Source organism: Engystomops pustulosus, chromosome 7 (assembly GCF_040894005.1).
Source record: "Engystomops pustulosus chromosome 7, aEngPut4.maternal, whole genome shotgun sequence".
Taxonomy (NCBI): Eukaryota; Metazoa; Chordata; class Amphibia; order Anura; family Leptodactylidae; genus Engystomops; species Engystomops pustulosus.
Window position 1 is genome coordinate 5,196,780 of NC_092417.1, and position 20,759 is coordinate 5,217,538.

The 20,759-nt window shown below is 47.7% G+C and overlaps 1 protein-coding gene across 1 annotated transcript in view; it reads left to right on the forward strand.

Moving 5' to 3' along the window:
* Positions 1-20,759, forward strand: part of LOC140068888 (NACHT, LRR and PYD domains-containing protein 3-like) — a 119,775-nt gene that overhangs the window by 10,795 nt on the left and 88,221 nt on the right. The window contains exons 3-4 of the mRNA XM_072114249.1: positions 8,704-8,872; positions 16,876-16,941. Of these exons, the coding sequence (XP_071970350.1) occupies positions 8,704-8,872; positions 16,876-16,941 (235 nt within the window). The remainder of the gene's footprint in view (positions 1-8,703; positions 8,873-16,875; positions 16,942-20,759) is intronic.

A 20,759-nucleotide genomic window follows, 5' to 3' on the forward strand; every position in this document is an offset into this window, starting at 1 on the left:
TTTGGAAGGGAGGTACATTGAGGTATAGGTATTGTAAGGACTTGTAAAAAATTTTCGGTCCCCAATAATACCACTAGATGTCAGTCTTGTTCACTGACGCACTTGACTCAATAGACCTGAGATTGCAACATTGTTGTACTTATTTGATAGAATCGTTTTAAATGACTGATTGTCAAAGACCATGTCAAGTACAATCGTCACTGATACATTGTATTTTGTCCTATTGACAGTTATTTGTCACTGCCATGGAGCTAAATGTATTTTACTCAATGTTTGCCCTCTCTGGAGTAAAATTCTAAGATGTATCATCCGCATGTATTACTATGCCTCAATTCCTAGACTTCTACCTTCCCAGTCATCATTCTTTCATTTTTGATTTTAACACACGCATACCACTTTGCCTGCTGGCTAAAAACTAAATTCACACTAACGCCCCCCCCGACATGTTTCGCCACCTTCGTGGCGTCCTCAGGAAGGTGGCGAAACATGTCCCCTGTGTTATATACAGGTGTCCCCTGTGTTATATACAGGTGTCCCCTGTGTTATATACAGGTGTCCCCTGTGTTATATACAGGTGTTATATACAGGTATCCCCTGTGAAGTTGTTTGCATTATGAACAGACAACCTGGAGTCTCTTAGTCTCATTTTTATAATCTTTAAAGTCCTTTATGAAAACAAGGGGGCAAGTGCAGGGGCTACCTATTTAATGGGACATTTGCTGAACTACCTATGTGTTGGGGCATGTGGTAGGCTACCTATATACTGGGGGAATATGCAGGGGCTACCTATATAATGGGACATGTGCTTAACTCCCTATGTGTTGGGGCATGTGGTAGGCTACCTATATACTGGGGGAATATGCAGGGGCTACCTATATAATGGGACATGTGCTGAACTCCCTATGTGTTGGGGCATGTGGTAGGCTACCTATATACTGGGGGAATATGCAGGGGCTACCTATATAATGGGACATGTGCTGAACTCCCTATGTGTTGGGGCATGTGGTAGGCTACCTATATACTGGGGGAATATGCAGGGGCTACCTATATAATGGGGCATGTGCTGGGCTATTTGTATACTGAGAGCAGAAGGGTATTATGGATACAGAGGGGTAGATCATAAGGACATCTGCCCATAATGGTGGCCTCTACTAATGAATAGGAAGAGGGAATTTGTGCGGTCGTGGAGAGCCAAACTCTGATAAAACCGCACCTGAGTTGAGGCTATATACCCCCCAGACCCCTGAACTGTGGGTGTGGACCCCCTTAGCCTGTGATTTGATTGTCTTGGGCTTGTGATTACTCAGCACTTTAGCCCCAGTACTAATAATAATCCCAATAAAGTTTTATATTTTAATGTCCTTTACACAGATTTCTTATACCGTAATATCTGATAATACATAGTTTAGAAGATGTGAAGGAGGTGTTTTCAGAGTGAGATCTGCCCACCCAAAATCTAGTGGTTACTATTTCAGCAACCTTTAGAAATCTACCCAAAATATTCACAAATCAGGTGCGTTCATGTTTGGAAGCGCAGACTCTAGGGATTTAGAATAGTGCCCCCTGGGGGTGGAGAATAAGTTTACTCCCAGCAACAAGAATTAGTTCTCCCACCTTTATGGGAAAAATCATCTATTGAATCATCTCTAAGATTTTTGGGACTCCAACCAGCGGAGGAGAAAAATCTTCTTGTTGAGAATACGAGGTTACTCACTGAGGGGATAGAAAACATTACAAACATTTCCAATCACCTGATTTGGGTAAAAAGGAAGCTATTTTACAACAAACACTGGAGAGAGATTCAGTAGTATAGGAGGGGGGGGGGCAGAGGTAGTAGTAGAAGAGGAGGGGGGGGCAGAGGTAGTAGTATAGGAGGGGGGGGCAGAGGTAGTAGTATAGGAGGGGGGGCAGAGGTAGTAGTATAGGAGGGGGGGCAGAGGTAGTAGTAGAAGAGGAGGGGGGGCAGAGGTAGTAGTATAGGAGGGGGGGGCAGAGGTAGTAGTATAGGAGGGGGGGGCAGAGGTAGTAGTATAGGAGGGGGGGGCAGAGGTAGTAGTATAGGAGGGGGAGGGCAGAGGTAGTAGTATAGGAGGGGGGGGGCAGAGATAGTAGTATAGGAGGGGGGGCAGAGGTAGTAGTATAGGAGGGGGGGCAGAGGTAGTAGTATAGGAGGGGGGGGGCAGAGATAGTAGTATAGGAGGGGGGGCAGAGGTAGTAGAAGAGGAGGAGGGGGCAGAGGTAGTAGAAGAGGAGGAGGGGGCAGAGGTAGTAGAAGAGGAGGGGGGCAGAGGTAGTAGAAGAGGAGGAGGGGGCAGAGGTAGTAGAAGAGGAGGAGGGGGCAGAGGTAGTAGAAGAGGAGGGGGGGCAGAGGTAGCAGAAGAGGAGGAGGGGGGCAGAGGTAGTAGTAGGGGGGGGGCAGAGGTAGTAGTATAGGAGGGGGGGGCAGAGGTAGCAGTATAGGAGGGGGGGGCAGAGGTAGCAGAAGAGGAGGAGGGGGGCAGAGGTAGCAGAAGAGGAGGAGGGGGCAGAGGTAGCAGAAGAGGAGGAGGGGGGCAGAGGTAGCAGAAGAGGAGGGGGGGCAGAGGTAGTAGAAGAGGAGGGGGGGCAGAGGTAGTAGAAGAGGAGGAGGGGGGCAGAGGTAGCAGAAGAGGAGGAGGGGGGCAGAGGTAGCAGAAGAGGAGGGGGGGCAGAGGTAGTAGAAGAGGAGGGGGGGCAGAGGTAGTAGAAGAGGAGGAGGGGGGCAGAGGTAGTAGAAGAGGAGGGGGGGCAGAGGTAGTAGAAGAGGAGGGGGGGGGCAGAGGTAGTAGAAGAGGAGGAGGGGGGCAGAGGTAGTAGAGGAGGGGGGGGCAGAGGTAGCAGAAGGGGGGGGGGCAGAGGTAGTAGAAGAGGAGGGGGGGCAGAGGTAGTAGAAGAGGAGGGGGGGCAGAGGTAGTAGAAGAGGAGGAGGGGGGCAGAGGTAGTAGAAGAGGAGGAGGGGGGCAGAGGTAGTAGAGGAGGGGGGGGCAGAGGTAGCAGAAGGGGGGGGGGCAGAGGTAGCAGAAGGGGGGGGGGCAGAGGTAGCAGAAGGGGGGGGCAGAGGTAGTAGAAGAGGAGGGGGGGCAGAGGTAGTAGAAGAGGAGGGGGGGCAGAGGTAGTAGAAGAGGAGGGGGGGCAGAGGTAGTAGAAGAGGAGGGGGGGCAGAGGTAGTAGAAGAGGAGGGGGGGCAGAGGTAGTAGAAGAGGAGGGGGGGCAGAGGTAGTAGAAGAGGAGGGGGGGCAGAGGTAGTAGAAGAGGAGGGGGGGCAGAGGTAGTAGAAGAGGAGGGGGGGCAGAGGTAGTAGAAGAGGAGGGGGGGCAGAGGTAGTAGAAGAGGAGGGGGGGCAGAGGTAGTAGAAGAGGAGGGGGGGCAGAGGTAGTAGAAGAGGAGGGGGGGCAGAGGTAGTAGAAGAGGAGGGGGGGCAGAGGTAGTAGAGGAGGGGGGGGCAGAGGTAGCAGAAGGGGGGGGGGGCAGAGGTAGCAGAAGGGGGGGGGGGCAGAGGTAGCAGAAGGGGGGGGGGCAGAGGTAGCAGAAGGGGGGGGCAGAGGTAGCAGTAGAAGAGGAGGGGGGGCAGAGGTAGCAGTAGAAGAGGAGGGGGGGCAGAGGTAGTAGAAGAGGAGGGGGGGCAGAGGTAGTAGAAGAGGAGGGGGGGCAGAGGTAGCAGTAGAGGGGGGGGGCAGAGGTAGCAGAAGAGGGGGGGGCAGAGGTAGCAGAAGAGGAGGGGGGGCAGAGGTAGCAGAAGAGGAGGGGGGGCAGAGGTAGCAGAAGAGGAGGGGGGGCAGAGGTAGTAGAAGAGGAGGGGGGGCAGAGGTAGCAGAAGAGGAGGGGGGGCAGAGGTAGTAGTAGAAGAGGAGGGGGGGCAGAGGTAGTAGAGGAGGGGGGGGCAGAGGTAGCAGAAGAGGAGGGGGGCAGAGGTAGCAGAAGAGGAGGGGGGGCAGAGGTAGCAGAAGAGGAGGGGGGGCAGAGGTACTTGAGGAGCGGGGGGGCAGAGGTAGTAAAAGAGGAGGGGGGGCAGAGGTAGTAGTAGGGGGGGGGGGCAGGGGAAGCAGGAATGCCCCAGGTTCAGCTATGGATAGAGAGGGGTTTTGTCACAGGGTCCACAGATCATTGAATACCAAGAAAGACCCTCAAAAGACCTAATACACAGTTGGAACCTGTAGCCCCCCAAGTTACGATATGCAAATTATTAATCTCTCTAGTAGGGTACTGCCGGGCAGTGAAAAGAAGGTCTAGTTGAAAGGATTATCCTTTGTCCCCGTCCAACGCTTTGACGCATTTGAATAGTTAAAGGACTTCAATTTGTTCTGTCGAACTGCAAAAAGTTTTTGAGACTTCATGAGCACATGTCAGCCTGGAGCAGCCTCTACTCAGCCCTGCAGTCAGTGCCCATCAGGAACACTGGAAAGTATGTAGGAGTGAGGTCGCACTGGTTTTGGACGCCATCTTAGATACAGCAGACTTGTTCACTGCCCAAATTGAAAGGGATTTTTTTATGCAGGGCCCCAACAGCCCTCTTGACTTTTGTAAGGTGAGTCCTAATTAACCATTTCATGATTGTCCTGGTACCAGGAACTTCAACACAAATCTCAACACGTCAGTCTCTCTTAGTGTATGTAAAGATCTTCTCCCGTTTAATCTCTCCAATGCCTAATATATCACAGACAGAAGAGTCATCAGAGAGGCGTGAATAGTATACTCCAAAGCTATTGGCCATCAGCATATTCTGGGGAAAAAACTATTAATTAATTGTGCTCAGTTCTCAGAGACCTTGTACACAGATATTGTTTATACTAATTTCCTGAGAAGAAGGAGATAAGCGGACTCCAGAATCATAACCAATGCTAGGGAACAAGATAAGAAGGAGAACAGTTATGTATAACAAGTGTCAAGGAGAAATCCTCACAGGCAGACTTTAAATGAAAAAGAACTCAAGTTTGAATTATGAATTTAACTTGACAATGGTCAGGGAACATGGCCGCTGTATCTAAGATGGCGGACAGTAGTCAAGATGGCGTCCGAAACCAGTGCCACCTCCTTAACAGTATGAATGTAGTGTGTGTCAGTGCACAGTGGCGTTTGCTTGCACAGTACTATGGTTTGTGTTAAAACACCCAACACCCCCCCTGCAATGTATAACTCACCCACACTCTATAATGCCCCTACTCACACTGTATAATGCCCCCCTTACACTGTATAACCCCCCCCCCCACATTATATAATGCCCATTCCCCCCACCCGTACTGTATAATGCCCCCACCTCACACTATATTTCTATTAGTGGAAATCTATTACTCCTCTTTGGCGAAGAATACTCCTTAAAAATGGTTAGAGGAGTATAATTACTCTTCTGGAAAAAAAATGCAGTGTGACCTCTGTATGTGTATGAGGATTCTCAATGACCAAGGCTGCTATAGGAGATTGGCATCCAATCCCACAGAAATATTCCAGTGGGAACTAGCTGGGATTTTGGGTCAAGCATCGAGGGATAATCTCATATCTAAAACTGAATACACATTTATATGTTCCCGAAAACCTCTAACTGGGCTGGTGGGAGAAGAAGGTTGTGTTCCAGGAACAACTGGAAGAATGGACCTCAACCATCATATTATGTCTGAGGTTCATTGATGATGTCCTCTTCTCAAGGAAGAAAGACGGAGGCATGCAAAGCAACTCATGTCAAGTAAAATAGTCTTTATTGAAAAACATACCACAGAAATAAATTAAAAATATTTAAAAATTGTGAACATAGTCACACACTGAACACATCCTCGGGACAGTGTCAAGACACATGATAATGTGCACTGTCCCGGTATACCAGCTCTCCCACATGGCCAAAGGCAAATATAGCAAGGTACATACAAACTCAATGATAGGCTAATCCCAAAGCAGTAAATTCCTATACATGACATAAAATTTACTGGGACAATATAAATATGCCAAGTTCCAAAACTCTTCAACCAAGAGGGAGGGAATAGCCAACCAATGAAATAAGGAATAATAGACGTATACCTGACACTCAGGCCACCGGACCGGGGTGCTGGTAATAGATGCCCCACGAGTATCGATACCGAATCGTAGCTTCCTCAGGGGTCACTGGCATCTATCCCCAGCACCTGCTACACAAGTACCTGACATGTTCTGCTATACACATATGTGAGACACAGACATCAGCTACACAAGTACCTGACATGCTCTGCTATACACATGTGTGAGACACAGACATCAGCTACATGTACTACTACAAGTACCTGACATGTTCTCCTATACACATGTGAGAGACACAGACATCAGCTACATGTACTACTACAAGTACCTGACATGTTCTGCGATACGCATGTGAAAGACACAGACATCAGCTGCACAAGTACCTGATATGTTCTGCTATACACATGTGAAAGACACAGACATCAGCTACACAAGTACCTGACATGTTCTGCTATACACATGTGAGAGACACAGGCATCAGCTACATAAGTACCTGACATGTTCTGCTATACACATGTGAGAGACACAGGCATCAGCTACACAAGTACCTGACATGTTCTGCTATACACATGTGTGAGACATAGACATCAGCTACACAAGTACCTGACATGTTCTGCTAAGTTCCAAAACTCTTCAACCAAGAGGGAGGGAATAGCCAACCAATGAAATAAGGAATAATAGATGTATACCTGACACTCGGGCCACCGGACCGGGGTGCTGGTAATAGATGCCCCACGAGTATCGATACCGAATCGTAGCTTCCTCAGGGGTCACTGGCATCTATCCCCAGCACCTGCTACACAAGTACCTGACATGTTCTGCTATACACATATGTGAGACACAGACATCAGCTACACAAGTACCTGACATGTTCTGCTATACACATGTGTGAGACACAGACATCAGCTACATGTACTACTACAAGTACCTGACATGTTCTCCTATACACATGTGAGAGACACAGACATCAGCTACATGTACTACTACAAGTACCTGACATGTTCTGCTATACGCATGTGAAAGACACAGACATCAGCTGCACAAGTACCTGATATGTTCTGCTATACACATGTGAAAGACACAGACATCAGCTACATAAGTACCTGACATGTTCTGCTATACACATGTGAGAGACATAGACATCAGCTACACAAGTACCTGACATGTTCTGCTATACACATGTGAGAGACACAGGCATCAGCTACACAAGTACCTGACATGTTCTGCTATACACATGTGAGAGACACAGACATCAGCTACACAAGTACCTGACGTGTTCTGCTCTACACATGTGTGAGACATGGACATCAGCTACACAAGTACCTGACATGTTCTGCTATACACATGTGTGAGACATAGACATCAGCTACACAAGTACCTGACATGTTCTCCTATACACATGTGAGAGACACAGACATCAGCTACACAAGTACCTGACATGTTCTCCTATACACATGTGAGAGACAGACATCAGCCACACAAGTACCTCACATGTTCTGCCATAACATGGCTGCCTGGAGCAGTTGTATCTCTCCTATACACACACAGGCTGCAGGGGGCGCCAGCACCAGGAAGCACATGGAGGAGCCATTACACCATTATACCTCACATCATTATACAGGCTGTCCGTCATGTGAATAGGAGTATCTCATACACACAGGCTGCATGGGGCGCCAGCACCAGGAAGCACATGTAGGAGCCATTACACCATTATACCTCACATCATTATACAGGCTGTCCGTCATGTGAATAGGAGTATCTCATACACACAGGCTGCAGGGGGCGCCAGCACCAGGAAGAACATGGAGGAGCCATTACACCATCATACCTCACATCATTATACAGGCTGTCCGTCATGTGAATAGGAGTATCTCATACACACAGGCTGCAGGGGGCGCCAGCACCAGGAAGAACATGGAGGAGCCATTACACCATTATACCTCACATCATTATACAGGCTGTCAGTCATGTGTATAGGAGTATCTCATACACACAGGCTGCAGGGGGCGCCAGCACCAGGAAGCACATGGAGGAGCCATTACACCATTATACAGGCTGTCAGTCATGTGTGTAGGAGCATCTCATACACACAGGCTGCAGGGGGCGCCAGCACCAGGAAGCACATGGAGGAGCCATTACACCATTATACAGGCTGTCAGTCATGTGTATAGGAGTATCTCATACACACAGGCTGCAGGGGGCGCCAGCACCAGGAAGCACATGGAGGAGCCATTACACCATTATACAGGCTGTCAGTCATGTGTATAGGAGTATCTCATACACACAGGCTGCAGGGGGCGCCAGCACCAGGAAGCACATGGAGCTGCCATTACATCATTATACAGGCTGTCAGTCAAGCACTGGGGGTGTGGCTATGCCTCCCACTCATGAATACGCTGGACAGCTTGAATATGTTAATGACTCATTGGAAATCTCACAGGTCATTTGCATACAGCTTTAGGACCTCATTGCTTAGGTTTACAGGCATGTAGAGGGACAATAAAGGGATAGAGGCAATGCTCTCTAATGGCAGTTTATGACAATATATTTAGTTTAGGGGGTTATTTTGCATGACGGGTTCTCTTTAATATCTGATAATACATAGTCCTGGTAGGATTTCTCCCTATTCATTTTGTAAAGGTATTAATGGTATTTTTGTCTTTAGTATCAAGACCCTTATGTCTGACCTTTCTTGTGTCCTAGAAATACAATCTAGAACATGATAGAAAAACCTTGGCCCGGACTTTACTCCGTGAGATTTTCCAGGGAGGAAGAGAAGCTGTGATAACATTGTGGGTCAGTCTTCATGTATTACGGAAGGATCACGGTTCCCCGGTCCTGGACGCTGTACTGGAGGAGCTCGGCCACAGAGGTAACATTGTGTATGACATGTGGCTCATCATGTACAATGACCTCAGGGATACAGATCCCTCATGTCCTGCAGTGTTTGGCTATGGAGGATTCTGTTACAGGAATGTTCTGATATTTCTGCTCTTAATCGCGTCACACAGTTACCAGAACCAGTGGATTTTAGTTGGACCAGCTCACCTCGTCATGTGTATGGGAGCTTCCTGACTTAAAACTAGTGCAAGTTAGATGAACCAGATGCGGGCACCTTGGGCGCCAACCTTATGAGACATGGGTAGTATGGGGCACAAAAGGGAGAGGACAATTACTGCCCTGTTGTCATGGAGGGCACTGGATAGCTGAGCCACCATGATGCCACCACTACAGATGGGCCAATCATTCAGATTCTCTTGAATAAAGCTTCACCAAATTTTTCATGAGATTCAGTTTGGGTCTCAATCAAATCAGTCTAAAACTGTTATAGAACCTCCCATAGTCCATAAACAAAGATTTTTCATCCAATCCTGGTTTGCATTAATCTCCAGGAAGAATGAGGGCAGTAGAAAATCATGTCAAAGAGACGCTGACGCTTTGGGTGAAGACATGTATGGAGGTGATAGAGCGATGTGTGAAATGTGCTACATGCCGCACCGCGGTTACTGTTACCGTCCGTTATGGGAACTGAAGGTTTGCAGATAGTGATGAGCAAACCCGAACCACCTAATTTGGCACCCACCACCCTCAAAGCCGAAAAGACGCTGCCGGTTGTGCTCCGGCATCATGTTCAGGGGAAAAAAAAAACAAAAAAGGCGGTTTATTGACTCCTGAGAAGCCAATCAGGAATGTGCTCTGTAAGAGCATGGCTGTGATTGGTTGGACATGTGACTCTGCAGTATATAAGCAGGGGCACACGTCCAGACATCATTACACACCGGAGACAGAGCTAGGGAGAGGTCGCTGCTCGTCATAGGGAGAGTCAGACAGAAAGGAGCTTCACAAATACCAGCGATTGCCTTTTACAGGGCACTTGGGTAGGGACAGGAGGTAAATAATTGCCCTTTCTAGGGCACTGTGAAGAACTGCAGTAAGCTACACATAGGCTGCTATTGCGCAGAACAGTTCCAGCAATCTAGCAATATGGTAAAGGCACAATCTCTGTATAGTTTGCAATTCCATCAAGTTTGCAGGTGCTGTTATTATTTCAAAATCAAACTAAGAACAACTCGAAGAAGATGGGAACCGATGTTCCTTTTTTAGTATTACACTACAGCAATCGATTCATACAGATCAAAAATATCGTCAAAGTATCTTCCTATTTTAATGGGAAATGAAGAGTGCTCTACAGAATGGATGTAGAGGGGGATCTAAGAAATCGCCTACTAATGGCAAAGTCATTTCACCAAGGTCATTTTGTTGGAGAGAGGAACAAGACAAAACTTGGATGAATGTAAATGGTTTTTAGATGTGTTACCTCTCCGTGCATTACATGTAGGGTCATAAAAAGCACCAAAACATTTACTGATACAGAAAATACTCCTACAATAATATCAGGGAAGATCTTGATGTAATAAAGTTGTTATGTGGTGAATGTTATCCGCTGCTAAATTTGTGAGAAAATGTATGTAGGAAGTACAAGAGGGAAATTTAAGGAATGATTAACCGAGTATTTGGGCGACATTACTCAATGCAGGAACGAGGGAGGAAATAGGAAGAAAACATCTGGAGCGGAGAAACGTATCATAGCAGGTTCTGAGACATCTCTAATAGAACAGATACAGAGAGGCGGAGACAGACAACAAGTTCTCAGAAATCACTTTTCTCAATCCGCGATTCCTTTATTCAAGCGTTAAAACATCAGACATCTGAGGACGCGGGGGCCACAAGGTAACAGTCTGTTTCGCGCGTATAGCGCTTTGTAAAACCTCCTCGTCATGTCCAGGACTCCACCCTTATAAAAGCCAAGGGGGAGGGGCCTGTATCATGGCGAGCAGTAAAAGTTACATTCATTAGTGCACAATACAAAAAAAAAACCAACAGGATCGCTTTGTTTTTTACTTCAAGTATAAAACTTTTGAAGCGGAGATCGGCTCGGCCATAAACAGAAACTGGGGTATGCTTAGACAGGATCCACACTTAAAAGAACCAGCGGTTCAAAAACCAAAAATAGCCTTTAGAAGAAGTAAAACCCTTAGAAGTCTATTGGTTGATAGTCGCTTCAGTACACCTACGGGAACACGGCTAGATGCATGTACCCCACAAGGCAACTTTACATGTGGACATTGTAGCTTTTGCAATCAGATGCTAAGCAGTAATTTTCTACGAATAGGTGGTGTTACACATGAAGTCCATGATTTCATAAACTGTAGATCGTCATTTGTTGTATATGTCATTTTTTGCCCGTGCAAACATTTTTATATTGGTAAAACCATACGTAACCTGTTAGTGAGATTCCGGGAGCATTGCAACTCTATTGCGACCCTAAAAGGTTCCCCAAGATTGATTCAGCATGTCATTGCATCCCATGGTGGTAATGCATGTTCTTTGAAATTTGCAGGAATTGTACATGTGAGGAATAACCCAAAGGGAGGGGACGTCAGAGGGAATTGCTAAGAGAAGAAGCAAGATGGATTATGAAGACGGGGGCTATGGGTCGTTTACATTGTTTTTAGTGATAGAAAGGTGGATGTTAGGAATTCACGGTGTATTGTGCACTAATGAATGTAACTTTTACTGCTCGCCATGATACAGGCACCTCCCCCTTGGCTTTTATAAGGGTGGAGTCCTGGACATGACGCGGAGGTTTGACAAAGCGCTATATGCGCGAAACAGACTGTTACCTTGTGGTTCCCGCGTCCTCAGATGTCTGATGTTTTAACGCTTGAATAAAGGAATCGTGGATTGAGAAAAGTGAGTGCCGTCCTGTTCTTGGACTTTCCACTACTGCCTTCTACTCTATTGGGAACAGAGCACCACAATAGATCCCATTACACCAGCGATTGGAGAAGGTACCGTCCCCTGCTATTGGGGAGAGTTCACACTGTGTCCACAGTATGGAGAGACTTGGGTAGTGCCTGTTCTTCTGCATCTTTCTATATTTGACCTACACATAGCACACCCTGCACATAGCACACCCTGCACGTAGCACACCCTGCACGTAGCACACCCTGCACGTAGCACACCCTGCACGTAGCACACCCTGCACGTAGCACACCCTGCACGTAGCACACCCTGCACGTAGCACACCCTGCACGTAGCGCACACCCTGCACGTAGCGCACACCCTGCACGTAGCGCACACCCAGCACGTAGCGCACACCCAGCACGTAGCGCACACCCAGCACGTAGCGCACACCCAGCACGTAGCGCACACCCTGCACATAGCACACCCTGCACATAGCACACCCTGCACGTAGTGCACACCCTGCACGTAGTGCACACCCAGCACGTAGTGCACACCCAGCACGTAGTGCACACCCAGCACGTAGTGCACACCCTGCACGTAGTGCACACCCTGCACGTAGTGCACACCCTGCACGTAGTGCACCCTGCACATAGCGCACCCTGCACATAGCACACCCTGCACATAGCACACCCTGCACATAGCACACCCTGCACGTAGTGCACACCCTGCACGTAGTGCACACCCTGCACGTAGTGCACACCCTGCACGTAGTGCACACCCTGCACGTAGTGCACACCCAGCACGTAGTGCACACCCTGCACATAGCACACCCTGCACATAGCACACCCTGCACGTAGTGCACACCCTGCACGTAGTGCACACCCTGCACGTAGTGCACACCCTGCACGTAGTGCACACCCTGCACGTAGTGCACACCCTGCACGTAGTGCACACCCTGCACATAGCACACCCTGCACGTAGCGCACACCCTGCACGTAGTGCACACCCTGCACGTAGTGCACACCCTGCACGTAGTGCACACCCTGCACATAGCACACCCTGCACATAGCACACCCTGCACGTAGTGCACACCCAGCACGTAGCGCACACCCTGCACGTAGCGCACACCCTGCACGTAGCGCACACCCTGCACGTAGCGCACACCCTGCACGTAGCGCACACCCTGCACGTAGCGCACACCCTGCACGTAGCGCACACCCTGCACGTAGCGCACACCCTGCACGTAGCGCACACCCTGCACGTAGTACACCCTTCACATATTACAACCACTGCACATAGTACACCCCCGCACATAGTACACCCCCGCACATAGTACACACCCCGCACATAGTACACACCCCGCACATAGTACACACCCCGCACATAGTACACACCCCGCACATAGTACACACTGCACTGCTCTTAGATATAAAGGAGTTAGGATGCCCAGAAAATGCTTCTTCAAAGGGTTACAGCAGGCCAAGGGGTACAGGTGTAAGTCAATTATCGGCTTCCACTGTTATAACACAAAAAGACACATTCTCAATGAGGCAGATTTACTTACCCGGTCCGTTCGTGATCCAGCGGTGCGTTCTCTGCGGTGTCCAGCCGGGATTCATTAAGGTAGTTCCTCCAACGTCCACCAGGTGGCGCTGCTGCACTCAAGAGCATCGGAACGCACTCAAATACACCGGCCTATCCTGGATGAAAGTAAGTGCAAGCTCTGCGACACTTTCGGTTTGTTAAATGCTGCGGTTTTTCCGAATCCGTCAGGTTTTCGTTCGGCCACGCCCCCCGATTTCCGTCGCGTGCATGCCAGTGCCGATGCGCCAAAATCCCGGGGCAATTCAGGTAAAATCGGCGCAGATCGGAAATATTCGGGTAACACGACGGGAAAACGCAAATCGGGCCCTTAGTAAATGACCCCCAATATCTTCTACACTGGTGAATTCCAGCGAGTTGTAATGTAACCACCACTTTGACTGCAAGCCACGGACTGTAGAAATGGCCGAAAGCTTTCTTCACTTTGCCAGAACCAGGGAACTTTTTCAAGAAGTGTTCGACAACAAGGTTACCCACGTGTCAGACAGGGAGCATGTGATTTGGTCCACGATCAGATTTGCCACACCACTAAGATAAATGGCCCAGATATATTATTGTGTTGGCACCACTTTTTTGTGTTTCTTTGGAGCTTGGACATGTATTTATTATTTGTTTGCCCACAATTGTGTCTCGGTTATATTCCATCCAACACAATTGTGTCTCGGTTATATTCTATCCAACACAATTGTGTCTCGGTTATATTCCATCCAACACAATTGTGTCTCGGTTATATTCCATCCAACACAATTGTGTCTCGGTTATATTCCATCCAACACAATTGTCTCGGTTATATTCTATCCAACACAATTGTGTCTCGGTTATATCCAACACAATTGTGTCTCGGTTATATTCCATCCAACACAATTGTGTCTCGGTTATATTCTATCCAACACAATTGTGTCTCGGTTATATTCCATCCAACACAATTGTGTCTCGGTTATATTCCATCCAACACAATTGTGTCTCGGTTATATTCCATCCAACACAATTGTGTCTCGGTTATATTCCATCCAACACAATTGTGTCTCGGTTATATTCTATCCAACACAATTGTGTCTCGGTTATATCCAACACAATTGTGTCTCGGTTATATTCCATCCAACACAATTGTGTCTCGGTTATATTCCATCCAACACAATTGTGTCTCGGTTATATTCCATCCAACACAATTGTGTCTCGGTTATATTCCATCCAACACAATTGTGTCTCGGTTATATTCCATCCAACACAATTGTGTCTCGGTTATATTCCATCCAACACAATTGTGTCTCGGTTATATCCAACACAATTGTGTCTCGGTTATATTCCATCCAACACAATTGTGTCTCGGTTATATTCCATCCAACACAATTGTGTCTCGGTTATATCCCATCCAACACAATTGTGTCTCGGTTATATTCCATCCAACACAATTGTGTCTCGGTTATATTCCATCCAACACAATTGTGTCTCGGTTATATTCTATCCAACACAATTGTGTCTCGGTTATATTCCATCCAACACAATTGTGTCTCGGTTATATTCCATCCAACACAATTGTGTCTCGGTTATATTCCATCCAACACAATTGTGTCTCGGTTATATTCCATCCAACACAATTGTGTCTCGGTTATATTCCATCCAACACAATTGTGTCTCGGTTATATTCCATCCAACACAATTGTGTCTCGGTTATATCCCATCCAACACAATTGTGTCTCGGTTATATTCCATCCAACACAATTGTGTCTCGGTTATATTCCATCCAACACAATTGTGTCTCGGTTATATTCCATCCAACACAATTGTGTCTCGGTTATATTCCATCCAACACAATTGTGTCTCGGTTATATTCTATCCAACACAATTGTGTCTCGGTTATATCCAACACAATTGTGTCTCGGTTATATTCCATCCAACACAATTGTGTCTCGGTTATATTCCATCCAACACAATTGTGTCTCGGTTATATTCCATCCAACACAATTGTGTCTCGGTTATATTCCATCCAACACAATTGTGTCTCGGTTATATTCTATCCAACACAATTGTGTCTCGGTTATATTCCATCCTACACAATTGTGTCTCGGTTATATTCCATCCAACACAATTGTGTCTCGGTTATATTCCATCCAACACAATTGTGTCTCGGTTATATTCTATCCAACACAATTGTGTCTCGGTTATATTCCATCCAACACAATTGTGTCTCGGTTATATTCTATCCAACACAATTGTGTCTCGGTTATATTCCATCCTACACAATTGTGTCTCGGTTATATTCCATCCAACACAATTGTGTCTCGGTTATATTCCATCCTACACAATTGTGTCTCGGTTATATTCCATCCAACACAATTGTGTCTCGGTTATATTCCATCCAACACAATTGTGTCTCGGTTATATTCCATCCAACACAATTGTGTCTCGGTTATATTCCATCCAACACAATTGTGTCTCGGTTATATTCCATCCAACACAATTGTGTCTCGGTTATATTCCATCCAACACAATTGTGTCTCGGTTATATTCCATCCAACACAATTGTGTCTCGGTTATATTCCATCCAACACAATTGTGTCTCGGTTATATTCCATCCAACACAATTGTGTCTCGGTTATATTCCATCCAACACAATTGTGGCGCGGGATGTAGAATGAAAGTGCACCAAAAACAGGTCCCAAGGCTTTGCCCTTTGCACTGTATAACTGAACGTCCTGCACCACAATTGGATAATCTGGTGCAAAATGCACATTACTAAGGCAAACTGCACCAAGTTTTCATATAGTTGGTCATAGAGGACATGTTTAACCCCCGGCCATACCTGCTTCTCCAGGTGCCTGACATAGCATGTAAGGTGCTACAGAGGGAAGGCTGCAAGGAGCGGCCAATGTAGGCTACTATAGTATAAGATGGGGGTGGCTGCGGGGCTCACACCAACTTAATAAACAATGAACGTGTTTTGGATGTAAATGGCAGAGATTTTCTTTTGCCCAGTTGGCACTGGTGAGTTTGTGGATGTACAAGATATAGCTGAGGGTCCCAAAAAATCTCTCTCCTCCAGACATAGGGGCCAAAAGACTGAAAAGCTGGCGCGTACCTCACCCATGTTGCTTTCAGATAAGTTTCCGACCTCGTTATTACAGCGCTAGCCGGGATTTTGCAAGATTCGTCCAAAGCAAATAAGAAAACATTCAATATGGTGCTAGGAAAATGGCAGATTCCTACCAAATCAGTGGTTAGATCTGCGCTTCTATAGTCACCACATCGTCATCAAAGGGATATTCCCTAACTGCATGACACTTCCACTCTCCCCTTACCAACCCGTCTTGTGTCTCCTGCCGTCTGTTATCCGGCAGCCTCCCGATAGATACCAAGCTCCGTCTCTATCTGAGGCTTCAGCAGTGAGGACCCTAAGGCTTCTATATGAAACCTACAAATTCCTGGCCCATATGATTGTATATTGTTACATGTTCTCTGTGTCCATTCAGCGCTGATGAGGTTTATGCACTAGAAAGTCCAACTGATCTGTCCTTCTCTTATTAGGTGAGGATCTGCCGGGGGAAATCCTATTGGATGAAGAAGGACACAACCTACCCCCAGCGCTGAGAGGTAAGTGCACATTATATACAGATTATTGGCACCCGGTTCCTGTTATATATATAATGAGGGCTCTCATGATTGATTATGGTCATAATTTAGAAAAAAATATTCATATTCATGACGCCATTTTGGATCGCAAATGTTATCTATTATAACTAATGTGAGGCGCGCTTGTTACCAGTTACGGTGCATGCGCGCTGCTTGGTACCAGTCACTGTGCATGCGCGCTGCTTGGTACCAGTCACTGAGCATGCGCGCTGCTTGGTACCAGTTACGGTGCATGGGCTCTGCTTGTTACCAGTCCCTGAGCATGCGCGCTGCTTGTTACCAGTCCCTGTGCATGTGCGCTGCTTGTTACCAGTCACTGTGCATGCGCGCTGCTTGGTACCAGTCACTGAGCATGCGCGCTGCTTGGTACCAGTTACGGTGCATGGGCTCTGCTTGTTACCAGTCACTGTGCATGCGCGCTGCTTGTTACCAGTTACTGAGCATGCGCGCTGCTTGTTACCAGTTACTGAGCATGCGCGCTGCTTGTTACCAGTTACTGAGCATGCGCGCTGCTTGTTACCAGTCACTGTGCATGCGCGCTGCTTGTTACCAGTCACTGTGCATGCGCGCTGCTTGTTACCAGTCACTGTGCATGCGCGCTGCTTGTTACCAGTCACTGTGCATGCGCGCTGCTTGTTACCAGTCACTGTGCATGCGCGCTGCTTGTTACCAGTCACTGTGCATGCGCGCTGCTTGTTACCAGTCACTGTGCATGCGCGCTGCTTGTTACCAGTCACTGTGCATGCGCGCTGCTTGTTACCAGTCACTGTGCATGCGCGCTGCTTGTTACCAGTCACTGTACATGCGCGCTGCTTGTTACCAGTCACTGTACATGCGCGCTTCTTGTTACCAGTCACTGTGCATGCACGCTGCTTGTTACCAGTTACGGTGCATGGGCTCTGCTAGTTACTAGTCACTGAGCATGCGCGCTGCTTGTTACCAGTCACTGTGCATGCGCGCTGCTTGTTACCAGTCACTGTGCATGCGCGCTGCTTGTTACCAGTCACTGTGCATGCGCGCTGCTTGTTACCAGTCACTGTGCATGGGCGCTGCTTGTTACCAGTCACTGTGCATGGGCGCTGCTTGTTACCAGTCACTGTGCATGGGCTCTGCTTGTTACCAGTCACTGAGCATGCACGCTGCTTGTTACCAGTCACTGAGCATGCGCGCTGCTTGTTACCAGTCACTGAGCATGCCCGCTGCTTGTTACCAGTCACTGAGCATGCGCGCTGCTTGTTACCAGTTACGGTGCATGGGCTCTGCTAGTTACTAGTCACTGAGCATGCGCGCTGCTTGTTACCAGTCACTGTGCATGCGCGCTGCTTGTTACCAGTCACTGTGCATGCGCGCTGCTTGTTACCAGTCACTGTGCATGCGCGCTGCTTGTTACCAGTCACTGTGCATGCGCGCTGCTTGTTACCAGTCACTGTGCATGCGCGCTGCTTGTTACCAGTCACTGTGCATGCGCGCTGCTTGTTACCAGTCACTGTGCATGCGCGCTGCTTGTTACCAGTCACTGTGCATGCGCGCTGCTTGTTACCAGTCACTGTGCATGCGCGCTGCTTGTTACCAGTCACTGTGCATGCGCGCTGCTTGTTACCAGTCACTGTGCATGCGCGCTGCTTGTTACCAGTCACTGTGCATGCGCGCTGCTTGTTACCAGTCACTGTGCATGCGCGCTGCTTGTTACCAGTCACTGTGCATGGGCGCTGCTTGTTACCAGTCACTGTGCATGGGCTCTGCTTGTTACCAGTCACTGTGCATGCGCGCTGCTTGTTACCAGTCACTGTGCATGGGCTCTGCTTGTTACCAGTCACTGTGCATGGGCTCTGCTTGTTACCAGTCACTGTGCATGGGCGCTGCTTGTTACCAGTCACTGTGCATGGGCGCTGCTTGTTACCAGTCACTGTGCATGGGCGCTGCTTGTTACCAGTCACTGTGCATGGGCGCTGCTTGTTACCAGTCACTGTGCATGGGCGCTGCTTGTTACCAGTCACTGTGCATGGGCGCTGCTTGTTACCAGTCACTGTGCATGCGCGCTGCTTGTTACCAGTCACTGTGTATGGGCGCTGCTTGTTACCAGTCACTGTGCATGGGCGCTGCTTGTTACCAGTCACTGTGCATGGGCGCTGCTTGTTACCAGTCACTGTGCATGCGAGCTGCTTGTTACCAGTCACTGTGCATGCGCGCTGCTTGTTACCAGTCACTGTGCATGGGCGCTGCTTGTTACCAGTTACGGTGCATGCGCGCTGCTTGTTACCAGTCACTGTGCATGCGAGCTGCTTGTTACCAGTCACTGTGCATGGGCGCTGCTTGTTACCAGTCACTGTGCATGGGCGCTGCTTGTTACCAGTCACTGTGCATGGGCGCTGCTTGTTACCAGTCACTGTGCATGCGAGCTGCTTGTTACCAGTCACTGTGCATGCGAGCTGCTTGTTACCAGTCACTGTGCATGGGCGCTGCTTGTTACCAGTCACTGTGCATGGGCGCTGCTTGTTACCAGTCACTGTGCATGGGCGCTGCTTGTTACCAGTCACTGTGCATGCGCGCTGCTTGTTACCAGTCACTGTGCATGCGCGCTGCCATCTTTATGAAGTCCATCGCTCCCTGTGACGTCATAGGCCGCTGGCAGCTCATGAGTGTTATTATCGGCGCTGCTGAGCCAGACATGAACTGACTGCAGTTTGTTCACATGTTCTGGGTCTGAACTGAAAAAGTTTGTGTGCACCAATTGGGCACATTTTTTTTTTTTTAATTCTTTTTATTAAAATGTTATCATTACATTTATACATAAAGCAGTACATCATAGCATATAGAGCGTTACATCACAATGTGTTTCTATATCATAAATCTATTTGGGTACTGATTTACATGACGCAGCTACGTTACAGGCACAACTATGTCTATTTCCTGTTAAGGCATGAGATGTCTCATATATCCCATAGGCACTTGAGAGAAAAGAAAAAGGAAAAAAAAACCAAGAATAAGAACCAATTATACAGGAAGCTTTAGGTTTTATAAGAATATATCATTGTTTGATGCATATAGTATCCATTTCTCCCATTTGCTATCAAAGTTGGTTGTTATTAAGATGGCTTTCTCATTCCAAATTTTCTCATATTGATAGATTTGCTTAAAATTCCTCATGATTGATTTGAAATCTGGACACGTTGACTCTTTCCAGTGTAATGCTATGGCTTTTCTTGCTTCTGCTAGCATTCTAGCTATGGGCCATCTACATTTGGCGGGAGGTTCAGAAGAGCAAGTTCCGGACTTCGCTCAATTAGTGGGCACCAGATCTGTTTGATCAGATTTTGGACTTCCCCCCCCAGATTGTACTGCTACAATTCCACCAAATATGTAATAAATTTGCTCCCTTCTCTTTACAGCGCCTACAGCTGTGGCTAGTCGCGATGGAGATATGTAGCATCTTGTCTGTAGCTTACGAAGAGTCTCAATGTGGTTTGTACTATAATATATGTTATATGGTGGTGACACGGCTAGTTGCCACTGGCTTAGTGAGAATGAGTTCCCCAAATCCTTCTCCCAGTTCATCATATAGCCCATTTTTTTTGGCTTCCTCCCTTCAATATTTCCGTCCCATATAGGAATTTATTAAACTTGGAGCCTTCCGATGGGTTTTCACTTGCCCTCTTCAATAGATTGTTTTTGGTGACCCAGCTCTTTATACCTAGAAATTGCATAAACAGTCTATTAAATAACAGCTCAGCTTTACAGAATGTGGAAAAAGGGATCAGCGCCCCATTGACAGTTAAATT